The sequence below is a fragment of the Condylura cristata genome, unplaced genomic scaffold (assembly GCF_000260355.1).
Source record: "Condylura cristata isolate star-nosed mole 26May11 unplaced genomic scaffold, ConCri1.0 scaffold00045, whole genome shotgun sequence".
Taxonomy (NCBI): Eukaryota; Metazoa; Chordata; class Mammalia; order Eulipotyphla; family Talpidae; genus Condylura; species Condylura cristata.
Window position 1 is genome coordinate 3,785,275 of NW_004567146.1, and position 14,739 is coordinate 3,800,013.

The 14,739-nt window shown below is 33.3% G+C and overlaps 2 protein-coding genes across 2 annotated transcripts; both read left to right on the plus strand.

Moving 5' to 3' along the window:
- Positions 1-6,366: 6,366 nt before the first annotated feature.
- LOC101631545 (olfactory receptor 4F6-like) lies at positions 6,367-7,305 on the plus strand. The gene has a single exon (XM_004694587.1). It carries the CDS (start codon positions 6,367-6,369, stop codon positions 7,303-7,305), a length of 939 nt encoding a protein of 312 aa, XP_004694644.1.
- Positions 7,306-12,979: 5,674 nt separating this feature from the next.
- LOC101618559 (olfactory receptor 4F4) lies at positions 12,980-13,948 on the plus strand. The gene has a single exon (XM_004694709.1). The coding sequence runs from the start codon at positions 13,031-13,033 to the stop codon at positions 13,946-13,948; it is 918 nt and encodes a 305-aa protein (XP_004694766.1). The 5' UTR covers positions 12,980-13,030.
- Positions 13,949-14,739: the final 791 nt, after the last annotated feature.

The following is a 14,739-nucleotide window of genomic DNA, read 5'->3' on the forward strand; positions in this document are numbered from 1 at the left end:
AACCCATGATCAACGTATTAGAAGATAGTTCTGAAATTACAGCATGCTCTTTGCCTGGCTGGTCAACTTCTTAGGACTTCACTTCTTAATATACTGTTTGCCTGATAGTCTCCCACCCCTAGAACAAAGTCATATAAAGACAGGAGTCCACTGGCATGAGAGAGTAAGTTAAGGAACTCTGTACTGTTCACTGTGTTGCTAATGAACAAGAAAAAAAAAAGATCCCTCTATTAGTAGTTTAGTTGTGCTTCTTCTAAACAACTAAATTGCTCTACTACATCTTGTATAAACTATAATCCATGTAACTGAATAGACATTCCTATTAGTCTCCATTGTTTAGAAATTTGAGGTTTCTCAATATTTTTCAAAAATTACTGCTGCTATTCTAGAGAATATAATTACCAATGTTTTTGAACAAGAGAAAATTAAACTATATCACTAAATAAATACAACTATAAAGAAAAGTAGAGGGCACTCCCTGGTGGCGCACTGGATTAAAGTGTGGCACCATGAGACTGTCTGTGGCCAGTGAAGTACAAGTTCGATCCCTCACCAGGGAGGTGACCCACATGGTGCAGCAAACCTCTCTTGACCTGCCTATAGCTTCCCTCAGCAGTGTATTTCAGTATATCTGTCTGTTCTGCTCCCCCATTTTATCTAGTGAATCCTTTCACTCCCCTGCACCTCTGGCCTGTTACCCCAGTTCTTATATGCATAAAAAATAAATCTTTAGGCCCTCCCTGGTGGCGCAGAAGGTTAAAGTACAGCACTAAGAAGCTAAAGTCACTTCAGCATAATTTCAATCCTCGGCCCGGGAGGTGATCCACAGGCACGGCAGACCTCTCCTGACCCGTCCGTTGCTGCCCTCAGCTGTGTACTTTGTCAGTCCACCTCACTCTGTTTCTTGTGAACCCTCTCATCACCCCAGAACCTCTCGCCTATACTCCAGTTCTATATGCATAAATAAATAAATCTTTAAAAAGATAAAATAAAAATAATAAATCTTTAAAAAAGTAAAATAGGGTCTTAATAGTTGTGAGACTCTATTATAACCTGAAGGCCAAATTCTTACATATATTAAAGATAAGGCCAAACTTTTCCAGACTGATCTAAATGCCTTGTCTCAATGGTTTTGAGTGATTATCTCCCTCTCAGGTAAGCACATTCCTATTTCAAACAACTCAAAATACATCCCTACATTTTAATTTCATTTAGGTTTTCATGTTTTCCCAGGACTTCTTAAGAAATTGACTGAATAAAATACAAGTGTTACCAGTATTCAGTCAACTCTGGGAGGATAAAGGTTAAGTCTTCGAGGAGACCTTTATCCATAACATTCCAAAGTTTGACAATTCAGGTGAACATTCATAGGTAAACTTTTGTTGTAACTGATAACAGGAGAACTGTCAATTTATTCCCCTGTTATAAGAATAATCTTCACATAGTAGGAGTTAGAGATTCATCTTTTCAAGTGTTATTCATGGAACTATCTTCCTATGCTGGATTTATTTTCATATCCTTATTCAGTCATTCCAAGCAAGTCATGCCCCGAGATACTACACCCTAAATTGGAAATTCTTAATACTAATCAACATATTATCTCAAAACCTTCCTTCCTGCCCATCTATTTCATCACCAGGCAATTCCTTCAATGCTTCTCCCTTGAGGAGAACAATGTGATTCAAAGACTTAATCCTCAAGAGAAATTAATAATGCGCTGGGTATTGGCCTTGTCTGCAGCATCTGTGGGTCACTCTCCTGTGCAGCTAGTTTCTTTTTCATTAAGGAAAATCTTATATAAGGCGTGGTGTTTGGGAGGAGGGGGTGATCTTAACAGAAATAAAGACTATGCTTTCTGAATTCCTCTTCTAAAAATACACATCTTATGACTAAATAGGCAGGTAAGAAAATATTTTTAAATTACAAAACAGTTCCTGTCATGGTTGCTTCCTTCTATCTCCCTCAATTCCACTTCAATTTCTGCTCATCTATAAAATAGTAGTGTCAAAAATTTTCTCCTTTCTGAAATACGTTCCCCCTTTTATTCTATATTATCATTCTCCTAACCTCAAATTTCAATTAATGAACTGAATCACCTTCTAAAATTATTACACATACATACACTTTGATATTTTGATTTACTTAATGTGAAGTTTTTCAAGACTCACATGTTTCTGATATCTGAGCTCTCTATCTCACTTTCAATATAATTTTTCATTGTGTAGAAACAGACATGTGGCCTTAGCTACTCCCACTCCTACTATTACTATTCGAAATCAGAGGAAGGGAATCTCAGTGCTTAAGTTTCCAATATTGCATTTCTTGACACTTGAAAGTTCCAGACAATGCCTACTCTAATATGCTGTGCCCAAATTTTAAAATATTCTGGTGCTGTATCTGGAGATGGTACAGAGAAGCCAGTGGGGATAAATTCTGACATGAAACTGGCCAAGGACTGGCTGGGTTATTTGAAGACCTGGGAAGATTAACAGCCAAAGAAAAAGGAAACAGTGTTTTGAGAAGGAAAGGCCAATTTTATTTTAAATGAAGTAACTCAGGAGTAGAAAAGGCTCTTCCAGCTAGTTTGGGGAAAAAGTAAATAAAAGTAATTTATAGATTTTTAATGACTTTTTCTATTAAGCAGGTGTAGAATATTTTTTTTGAAGAGGAATACTGAACTGGAAGTTTAGGTAACTTCTAGTTATATTTCTGTGAAAGTATAAACTCACTGACTAGCCATTTAACCTCACTGGGTTGTTTCTCTACTGGTAAAATGAGGTAACTGGATGAGGTAATCTTTGTCCTTTCCTGCTTCCATATGCACTATAATTCAGATCACCTTTTTTTTTGTTTAATATGCATCTGCATTTCCTATTTAAAGATGTGTCCCCAGACACTCAAAGGGTGACACATTTTAAATCTCCAATAGAAGAGATGGCAAACTCTATGGGGAGCTGGAATCTGAAGAACTCCTGGGAGCTTCACAAAGTCATCATTGTTTCCTAAGAAGGCAGAGAAATGAAGTGTGTGGTCTTTTTCTGCAAACAAGTTCTCTGCAGTCACAATTTTTTCAACAATGAGAAATACTAATTCCAGATGTTTGAAATGGATAGGGTGGAGCTTTCTTCCTTTATTTAAATAATTACTTTTTATACTTGAATTATCTGCAAGAAGTATAGGTTTGTGGAAAAGGTATCATTCAATTAAATTTTTTACATATTTGTGAGTTACTATTTTGCTTCTTTAAACAATTTAGTACCTACTTCTAGAATATTTATTCATCCAATATTGTTTGAGCCTTTTCATGTGCCAAGCATTAATTATTTTAAGCACGTAGTATAGTGTTGAAATGGGGGGGGGTTCTAGGATATGAACTTTTATTTTACATGTATTAAAACTATAAATATAAAAAAAAAAACCTACAAATATCAAAACTAGAGTAAGTAAAAGACTGCCTGAAAGTTAAAGGAATGTTCTTAAAACCGTAATTTCTATCCCATCAAAGCTTACAGTCATACCTATTATCCATATATTTAAAGTCTCAACTTTTCTAACAATGACTTGTTTTCCTACAGATTCACTACTATTTCTCATCCTTTCAGTGAAAATGTACTTAAAACAGTATATAAAAATCTAAATGGAGTTCACATTCTTAATTGCCAATGATGCTTCAACATGTGTTGACTTAAATAATGACAAGCAACTTAGGCTAAGAAGCATAGTTACACCAATGCCTCTTTTGATTGCAGTTTTATCATCCTAATTTCTCCTTTAAATTATTATTTCTTTTCCTACCCCTCCAATTCTATTCTTTTTCCAATCCATGTTCATTCTTCCTGTTTCTTTAGATTTTCTTTCCCACTTATTACTTATCTATTTGTTCTACCACACTGATTACACACCTAGTGTAGTTCTGTATTGTGACTATACTATTTAGAATAAAGAACATAAAAGAGATTAAATCGCATGCTATAAGTGGTAGTTTTTAGTTGTTTCAGCTAGTCTGAAAATTTCCCATTTAAAAAAACTTATTTACCACTCAAAAAGCATTTTAGAGTACTAACCCAACAGTAGTGAGAACTTTTCAAAATTGACTAATTAATTTCTTTCTTAATGTCAACATTCACTTTAATGATGAGATTACTGAAGCGATTATATGTTTATCTTAGTTTAACAAGTAGAACATTTTATCTTCACCAATCAAGATGATTCCTCTATTTCTCCAAAGACTCTGAATTCAGTAGTGAGTTTAGGAAGTTACCAAATACGTTCTGCTCACTGGAACAGAGGTTATTACCATGAACCCTTTCAAGGATGACTTTATTAACTCTATAATACTACCCTGATCCAATTTCCATCATAAAAGCCATTATCCATATGCCACTGCAACATGTATAACTTAAATATGGCCGAGAAATAAGATGATACTAGTATAAATTCGTTGAAAATGGTAAAACAACCAGAGAAATTGTCTGAAAGCTCATTAAACAATGAGGAAGCACAAAAGTCAAAGTATGAACAGTTCAAGAGATAGAAAATATAATTGCAAATTGAAGAATCAAACCTACTTGTCTCCAAATGCTATAGCTTTCCCATAATATTACCTATTATTCCATTGCACTTTATTTCCTCTATTCCTTTCACCATTTTTTCCACCGCAATATTAATAATGGTGTTTACTGTAAACTGGATTCAGTTACTTTTGTGAGTACTAGAACTCATTCCAAATAGCCAACCCTTGTCAAAGTAAATCAGAAAATCAAAGTAAATCAGCAATTATCTGGATGGGATGCACTAAAAAGTTTCAACCTCATGAATGTTTTGTACAAAGTTCAAAAAACTTAAGTAATTTTGTTTATTTAACTGTATTTCCTCCCCTTAACATGTTTATCTAAGTCAGTTTCTGGCAGTTTATAAAATGGCTGGTTTGATAAGAGAAGTATTGAAATTCTTTATTTCCTGTATCACCCCTTCAATTACCCATGAGCTTTGCCGTCATCAAAAATAAATAAATAAATAAACTAATATATATGATGGAATGGAGATATTTTAAAATCTAAAAGAAGAAATTTTAAAGCTCTGAAAACATCAAATACAACTACTATTATTTAAAGTCTTGTTCTATCCAATCTGTTTACCTTTATTGCACTAGATATAATAAAGAAACATCTTCTTAATCCTTTTTAAAATGTATTAATATTTAGTTTAATGACTACTACCTCACATTATGTGCATAGATTTAAGCCTAATATTTGGCATTTAAATTGTTCAAGGTTTTACCCCTATAAAGTGTGATGAATTATTTTTGTGGCAAAAACTGTTTTCTACACAAATAGAACCCTGTAACGAATATTATTGCACCAAATAATATAGACTTTAGATTCTTGACACATAATTTCAAATTTTTTCTTTAAAGTTTGAATCAGTCTATATTTCCTCCATTAATGTATGAAGATATCTATTTCACTAAGAAGTTGACAGTTTTCATAGTAATAGTTGTAAAACTTTTTTCTATATACAAAAATGATAGCATTACATTTGATATTTAATTTCTAAGGAATACTTTTATGCACATGCACACACACACACATATATATACATATATATTTAATTTCTTAATTACCTCTTCATATCGTTTGTCTGTTTACGTACTAGGTTCTAGAGGCTTACATGAATGATTTATTTTTTAATACTATAAATACATTAACATTTTATCTAGAATTCTAAGTTGAAGTATGATTTATGTATTGATCTGGGATTTAATGGCTTTTAACTATGTTTAGGAAATAACCTTTGAGGGTACTTAACTGGTAGTAAGAATGTGATGTTCATTTCAAATTTTACTTAATTATATTCTTGATTTTATCTTTAAAAGGTTGTCTATTTTTTCTTTTTAAGACCATTTTATGTGTTCATATATACCCTAAATTTTCTTAAATTCATGCTTCTTTCCCCTCTCTGGCCTGGTTCCACCAGCCTGGGAGTCCCACTTGTTTCTGTTGCTTTATTTCATAATAAACTTTACTTTCTTGGACAAAGAAATAATTTTTTTAATTCAACTTTAATTTTTGTTTTTAAATTCTATTATTTCCTTTCACCTAAATTCAATTTACACATTTCTTTTCTAGCTTCAAAAATTGACTGATTAGTTCACATATCTGAATAAATGAGATAATGTAAAGTAATAGATGTCCTCTACTCCATTAATTGATATACCCTGAGACCTCATTTTAGAGTCTCCTAAAATTAAATAAAATGCCATTAATAACTAATTTAATCAATATTTTAGCTTCTTCCTATAAGTGCCTGTTAGTGACACTTCTCTATTTTTCAGGTCACTTCAGTATCTTCCCTTCTTTAAATTCAATGGACCAAGGAAACAGCTCTTTAGTAACAGAATTTGTATTACTGGGACTTGCACATTCCTTAGGAATGCAACTTTTTCTCTTTTTTTTCTTCTCTCTATTCTATGTGGGAATTATCCTGGGAAATCTCTTCATTGTGTTCACAGTGATTTTTGATTCTCACCTACACTCCCCCATGTATATTCTTCTGGCCAACTTATCACTCATTGACCTAGGCCTTTCATCTACCACAGTTCCTAGAATGATATCTGATCTTTTCAGTGACTGTAAAATCATTTCCTTCCACAACTGCATGATACAAATGTTCTTTATCCATGTCATGGGAGGAGTTGAGATGGTGCTGCTCATTGCCATGGCATATGACAGGTACACAGCAATCTGCAAACCTCTCCACTACCTGACTATCATGAATCATAAAATGTGTATGCTTTTGGTAGTGTCTGCTTGGATCACTGGAGTAATCCATGCTATGTCTCAGTTTGCTTTTGTCATAAATTTACCTTTCTGTGGTCCTAATAATGTGGGGAGTTTTTACTGTGATTTCCCTCGAGTTATTAAACTTGCTTGTAAGAACACTTACAGACTAGAATTTGTGGTTACTGCCAACAGTGGCTTCATCTCAATGGGAACCTTCTTTTTCTTAATTGTTTCATATATTTTTATTCTGGTTTCTGTCAGACAACATTCTTCAAAGGACTTATCTAAAGCGTTTTTCACTTTGTCAGCTCATATTGCTGTAGTGGTTTTGTTTTTCGCTCCCTGCATGTTTCTCTATGTGTGGCCCTTCCCTACAAAGTCTCTGGATAAATTTTTTGCCATTGTGGATTTTGTTGTCACTCCGGTATTAAATCCTGCTATCTATACTTTAAGAAACAGAGATATGAAAATGGCAATGAAAAGGTTGAGTCGACATGTTGTAAGTTCTAGTGACATGATATAACAGACTTCACTCATGAAAATACAAGATGACTGTCATGAACCATCCACCTCCTCATAGGCATGGTGAACACCATGAATTGTGTACATTTTCATTATTGCCTTTAAAAATCTGAGACATATACAGAAAAAAGGGGACATTCAAAGAATTTCATTTTCTAATAGTTGCAACAATTGTTGTAAATGCTAAAAAATAAGGTATTGTATATTCCTATCTAACCCACAAACCTAAATTACAGTTACCATCACTGACTACATTTAGTTTTCATTTGGTTATTAACAACTGCATAATTATATATATATATAACTATCAGTATGCCCATGCTGATAGTAATAATTAGAAACCAGTCAATATTTCTCACGGAAATTATGTATGTCCAATGGATAAAATTAGTGTATATAAAGCAGTAGACATTTAAATGGAAGAAAAAAACATTCTTATGGTAATTGTATTTTAAATTAGATAAATGGGAAAGTATTACTATGTTAAAATTCTTAGCTAGTTTTGATCTTTTGATGTCAATATATTTTGAACAATGTTATTTTTTAAATAGATTTATTATTTTACATGATGCAAAATTATCTGTGTTCCATATTTTTCAGCAGCAAAATTCTGTTGCCTCTGCAGTCATACTCCAAGAATTTTTTGATTCCTTCTAAAAAAAATTATTTCTACAGTTAATTCCAAAAGTATCTTAAGGGAAGGGGACTTATCTCCAAAAACAGGGTACCCCAATCAGTTCTTAGCTTGTTCATGTGCCTGTTCTGAAATCTACGGCACTTAAGAGTAAGAGATTATTGACCTCTTCATCTTAAATGTCTAAAAAGACAAGTGGTCAAGGATCGTGACTAAGAGATGACTTGGGTGTATTTTTATGAATGATTTAAAGACTATTAATTGTGATGACTCACCTGACTGTATCTATGAATTATAATTAAAGGTACTCAATAAAATGATAAAGGATGATAACATGGGTCTTCTTATTAATGGTCAAGATGTTTTTCTTATATTTTATAACACAATTTGATTATTAGTGTTTTAAGCTATCACATTATAAAGCATTATTACTTTTTGTCTTATTAATCCCATTAGAGTTTAATTTTGCATCTTTTATGTTATTTTAGGTAGTTTGCTACAAATATTAAAAATTCTAACTTAAGGACCCTTCATGGTGGTGCAGGAGGTTAGAGTGCAGCACTATGAAGCTATCTGTAACATGAGTTCAATCCCTGGCCCTGGAGACCACTGATCCACATAGTGCAGCAGATGTCTCCTGTCTCGCCCCCTGATCCCTTCAGCAGTGTATTTCAGTCAATTGCCTGTTCTGTCCCCCACTCTGTCTCTGGTGAATCCTTGCACCCTACCCTTCCCCACACCTCTGGCCTGTACCCTATTGTATGAATAAATAAGCAAATCTTTAAAAAAAAAATGTGTAACTTTAGACTCAGTAAGGAAGGAAAAGTGCCTAAGTAAGTCAACATATAGTGATAACTGCCTTTAGCTCTAGAAGCAGCTGTGTGTTTCCTCATGAGAGAACTTGGTAGACTATAAGAGCTGCCTCAGTACTCAAACCTCAGGCTGGCTATTTCCAGATCACTTCACCTGCCCCCGATGACTTTCATAAATGACTTTTAACCAGTCAAGTGGTTTGGTAAGGAAGACAATTCATACAGCATTTTTTTCCTATTAGAAAATTTATGCTATAAGAGATATAAATAGAAGAAAAATCTGTACTCTTCTTTGCTCTGAAAATTGCTGAGTCTCTTCCAGCTATGACGGAGGTAGGTAGAATGATGAAAGTGAAATACAAACAAACCAAATTATTGTAAATGAGATACTTCCATTAATAATAATATACTGCACAAAATTCAATTGCATGTTTAGATGCAGGAAACATGTAATGACCATGAAGTTGGCTTAAAGTCTTCATGGTATAAATAACATTAGGAGGATAGTCCTTATTGTATTGTATTAGCAATGACTGTCCAGTTCTGAACTTTCTAGACTAATCTATTATTTCCTTTCTACTTGAGGTTCTTTTTAATCCACATTTATCCAAATCAAGTTTTCTCTTAATTCTTTCCCTCCTTCTGAACCCCCAGGAAACCTAATTTTGAACATTTGTTTCACATAAAGGTGTAAGCCATACTCGTATAGTTATGCAGACTTTTTGGAAATTTTAGTCCAATGAAATCATTTTAAAAACAGGAAAAATAAAGCACAGAAATTCTGAATGACTTGGTCAAGGTCACACAGTGAAACTGCTACCCCATGTCTTCTGACTTCAAGTGAGACTTATAAAAACTTAAAATATTTTTCTTTAAAGAAGGGTAAAAGATGCGTAAGTAAACATAACATTCTAATCACTGGATTTTAAGCTTTATTTAATGCATGAAGAATTTTCTTGTTCAGATTTTAGTTGTCTTTTCATGGCTGCTACAATTAATGTGTAAGTTTCTGGAGAAGTTCTTTAGTAAACCTAAATTTAATAACTTGGAATCAATAAGCTTATTCTTAAATAATTAAATCAAATCACTTTGGAAGATTCAGAGATGAACTGTTAATGGATTATGGCTATGAAGGTCCCCCTATAAGTGAAGATCCCTTATTATCACTCTTTTAGTAGTATAAACTCAGGAAATAAGTTGTCTTAAATAAGTCAGCAAGAAATTAATTTTGTTGAAGAAAATAATTGTCTAAATTCTTGCTATCATGGTAGAAAATATTGTTTGCAAATTCTCATTTGCAAATGAGAAGACTTTAGTCAACCATCATCCTTGGTACATTTTCTGGGAAGGTACCACTAAATCTGTTCTATTCACTTGATGAAATGAAATGATTTATCATCAATAAATATCTAAGGTCAATTCTAAATTGCATACTTTGATTCTAAGGAAAAATTCCAAATAATAAGTCATGTGAAAAATACCTAACAATATGAATTACATTCTCTTTGTTGTCAATGACTAGCGTGGTTGATTTTTACTGTGCTGAGAGGGAAGTAAATGTTCATGGCTCTTTAGACTTGGAAAAAAAATTAAGTTGTAGAGAAATTTGAAAATGGTGATATCAGTTTTTTTCTGGCTAGGGATCAGGAATGAGATTCAGGATAATGAAAAGAAAGGTATATTGGATATGGTATAATTGTGATTCAGGGAACAAAACATAGACAACCAGCTCTCTAAGAAAGTGAATGGGAGTAACCCTTTATCCATTGATGTCTCCTCTGCATTTTCCCCTCCTCTCTTTTACATGTTACTTACTTACTTGCTCCTCTCTTTTACATCTTACTTGCTTGCTGATTTAACCACTACCCCTTATCCTACAAGTCTTCTGATGGCTTGTTTCTACCTCTAGCTACCATTTCACTTAACTGAAAAAATGCTTGAAACAGTAGTTTTCACTCCCCAAAATATTTGTACAGTCATTTGAGTCACTTGTACAGTCACTTTTCAGACTCTAACCTTGTAGAGAGTAACTTAACTGAATGTCCCAACAATACCTCAGCGTGTCTAGACAACTATCATTTCCCTTTACCTCCTTCCAAACATACTCCTACTGTAAAAGTAACACATATATTATATATTGCTATACTACTGTTCATCATAATTATTATCAGAAATATAAGACCATGATGATGCTCCCCATTACTGAGAATAAAAACATCAGCTTCACCACTTTTCATCCTAGAAAATCCTGTTTACAAATGCTTGTTATTACTACCTTAGTAATGGCTATTGTGTATTGACTGCATTTGTTAGAAATGCTCTTAATTCCTCAATAATTCTTAACTATTTCATAATAAATACAATACATTTTTTTTGTAGGCATGCAGAATGATTTTTCAATTTTATCTCCTTTTTAACTCCTTTACATTTCCTCACTTTTTTGTTACTGCTATAACTTCCCTTTCTTTTCTCCTTTTCTTCCATTTTTAAATTATTCTTCTATTATTTTATTTATTGTTATTATATTTTCATCTGTGGTTTTGGTTTAACTTTTTCTTCTAAGCAGTTTTGCTTAAACTTCCTCTGTAGCTGAATTTCTACATCTATCTTAGCCTTCTATGTTTTTCACAAAAGTTTGAGAAAATCTAAGAATTATTGTGGAAGTACACCCTTCCTCATTCCCATAGAGTTTTAGAGTAACAGGGATTTTAAGAACTTTTCATCCCAATGCACCTATTCTAAAGATGGCGACAAGGGCATATAGGAAACTGATAGTTTATCACTTTATTATGATAATTATTCCATACTACAAGTAAAAATGTTTAATGATTTTTGTGCAAATAGGCTTTATTAATCAGAAGGTGATAATTCTAATAATTGATAACTAAATCTTTTGAACACTTATTAATATAAAAGCTGTGCAAAACATTTACTATTTCATTTAAAATTCATAATAACCATAAGAAGTGAACATAACTAGTATGCACATATACAAAAGTGGTAAAATAACTCTTAAAAAGGCCCAAGGTTCAAAGATTACATATAAACCAATTTTCTAATTCACTCTTCTGTTCTTGATTGTTTATATAAGCTGGCTTTTGTAATGTTCCCTTCCATAGCTCAGCTGGTAGATCAGAGGACTATAGACTGGAATCATGTAGGCATCCTTAGTTGGCTATCACAAATAATGCTGCAATGAACATAGTAGTGCATTATATGTGTTTTTGCATTTTTGGTTTGATTCCTAGGGGTGGAACTGCTTGATCATATGGTAGATCTATTTTTAATAGTTTGAAAAATGTCCATGGTCTATATCCCACCAATAGTATACAAGTGTTCACTTCTCTCAACATCCTCACCACCACTTGTTTCTGGACTTTTCAATCTGAGTCATTCTCATAGGTGTACAACAATATCTTATTGTGGGTTTGATTCACATTCTTTTGCTTGATGATATGAACTCGTCATTTGCAACAACATGAATGGAACTGGAGGGGATGATGCTAAGCTAAATCAGTCAGAAGGAGAAAGACAAGTACTCCATGTTTTCACTTATATATGGAATATAAAGATTTTTTTTTAAAGGAGACAGTCACAACAAACCAATAACAAACCCTAGAAATCTGTCTATAGAATTAAGGTGGGGGAGGTGGAGAACTATGGGTACCCTGGTTGTGGGCATAATGTGGTAACATATATCTTAAGAGGTGTGGTCCTGTATCTCTAAATTACCTAAAGTATTATAAACCATGTTACCTCAATAAAATTTAAATAATATAAAAATTTAAAATAAAGACTATATACAAACCCATATAACTGCCTCACATAAAAATGTAAATGAGGATTTGTTTGAAGTTGATAGATTTCCAGTGACTACCATTTGTATATATAAGAGCTAAGATATGGGCCATAGAATATACATCGTTTTAGATTCACGAGAAGAGAGGATAAAGGTAGATGATAGTATGGACTTAGTACAATAGACAGCTATTTTATTAGGAATATGCCCAGCAAAAGTGAAAAGTTTGAAAAAAAACTTGGAATATAGGTCTATATGGCAAAGTCCGCAAGGGAGGATGGAATAAAATGGTGAGTTACATTGCGTGCATTTTGACTGTCTTTATCTAACTATAGAAAGTCATTATATGAGTGAGCAGAATGATTCACCAAAATGAAGCTCTGAATTTCAATGTAATTCTGACTTCCTTCTTACTATCTTCTCCAAGGTGACTACAGAGATTATTTCCTGGAATGAATCAATAAGCGAAACAAACCACTCCATGGTGACTGAGTTCATTTTTTTGGGACTCTCCAATTCTCAGGAACTCCAGCTTTTCTTATTTGTATTCTTTTTTGTATTCTATACAGGAATTGTGTTTGGAAACCTTCTCATTGTCACAACTGTGACTTCTGATCCCCACCTGCACTCACCCATGTATTTCCTGCTGGCTAACCTCTCACTTGTTGATCTGTGTCTGTCCTCAGTCACAGCCCCTAAGATGATAGCAGACTTCTTCCGTAAACGCAAAGTTATCTCTGTCAAGGGCTGCCTTGCTCAGATATTTCTCCTTCATTTCTTTGGTGGGACTGAGTTGGTGATCCTCATAGCCATGGCCTTTGACAGATACGTAGCAATTTGTAAACCCCTTCGCTACAGTACAATTATGTGTGGCAATGTATGTATTGGCATTGTGACTGCTGCATGGGGGACTGGCTTCCTACACTCAGTGAGCCAGTTGGCCTTTGCAGTGAACTTACCCTTCTGTGGTCCCAATGAAGTGGACAGTTTCTATTGTGACCTTCCTAGGGTCATCAAACTCGCCTGCACAGACACGTACAGGCTGGATATCATGGTCATCGCTAACAGTGGTGTGCTCACTGTGTGTTCTTTTGTTCTCCTTATCATCTCCTACACTATCATCTTAGTGACCATCCTGCATCGCCCTTCTGACAGGTCAACTAAGGCTCTGTCTACTCTATCTGCTCACATCACAGTTGTTCTTTTGTTCTTTGGACCATGTATCTTCATTTATGCCTGGCCATTCCCCATCAAATCACTAGATAAATTTCTTGCTGTGTTTTATTCTGTGGTCACTCCTCTCTTAAACCCAATAATATATACATTGAGAAACAAAGACATGAAGAGTGCAATGAAACGGCTGAGAAACTGGAATGTGAATTCTAGGCTAAAGTCTTAGTTTTTAGACTAATCCTAGGTAAGGATATAGCATAGTATCAAATTGGTAAATTACTTAGTAAAGCTCATGAAATCTTTTCTTTCATTTTCTTAGTAATTTTGAAAGAACTTTTACATACACTGCCTCATTTCACCTTTTGATGATCTTGTACTTTATATATTTAGGTACAGATGGAAGCTTAATATCATGATTTAATTCTCAGAGATATGAGAGATATAAATATGTTAGAATTTGTACATTCCTTTGTATGCCAAGTGATATAGAGGGCAAGAGAAGGAAAGATAAAAACTATGTTAGTTTCTAAGATTTTGTAAAGATTTTTATTTGGCTCATTTTCCCTCCGCTCATAAAGGTGCCACACACCTAACCAAAAGCTACATTTAGTGATAAAAAATATATGTCAACTTTTTTGACCATCTAATAAACTTATTATACAATTAGCATTCTTTTAATATCTTCAAATCAGCATTCTCTTTTTATGCTGCATTTAGTTAAGTCATAAAGGAAAAACTGATAGGTGATTTTAAGAAAACAATTTTTCTTAAATATTTTAAGTGTTGGTAACAACTCTAAATTGAGTACTTTTATCTATGTAATCAATATACACAAACACAATGGATTTCCTAAAGTACATCAAACACCTTTAAAAAAGACAAAGATTAATTATAAATTGTTTATAAAGATTATTACATATTATTTGTTTTTTTTTTAAATTGCCAGTACCATGGATATACAGTTGTTCATCATATCCATATTTTAATTTTTATTTTTATGATGTTTAAAAAAGAAAC

Bases quoted from the DNA above. Each gene is read 5' to 3' on its own strand.
- LOC101618559 (XM_004694709.1), top strand. From the start codon at position 13,031: ATGGTGACTGAGTTCATTTTTTTGGGACTCTCCAATTCTCAGGAACTC.
- LOC101631545 (XM_004694587.1), top strand. From the start codon at position 6,367: ATGGACCAAGGAAACAGCTCTTTAGTAACAGAATTTGTATTACTGGGA.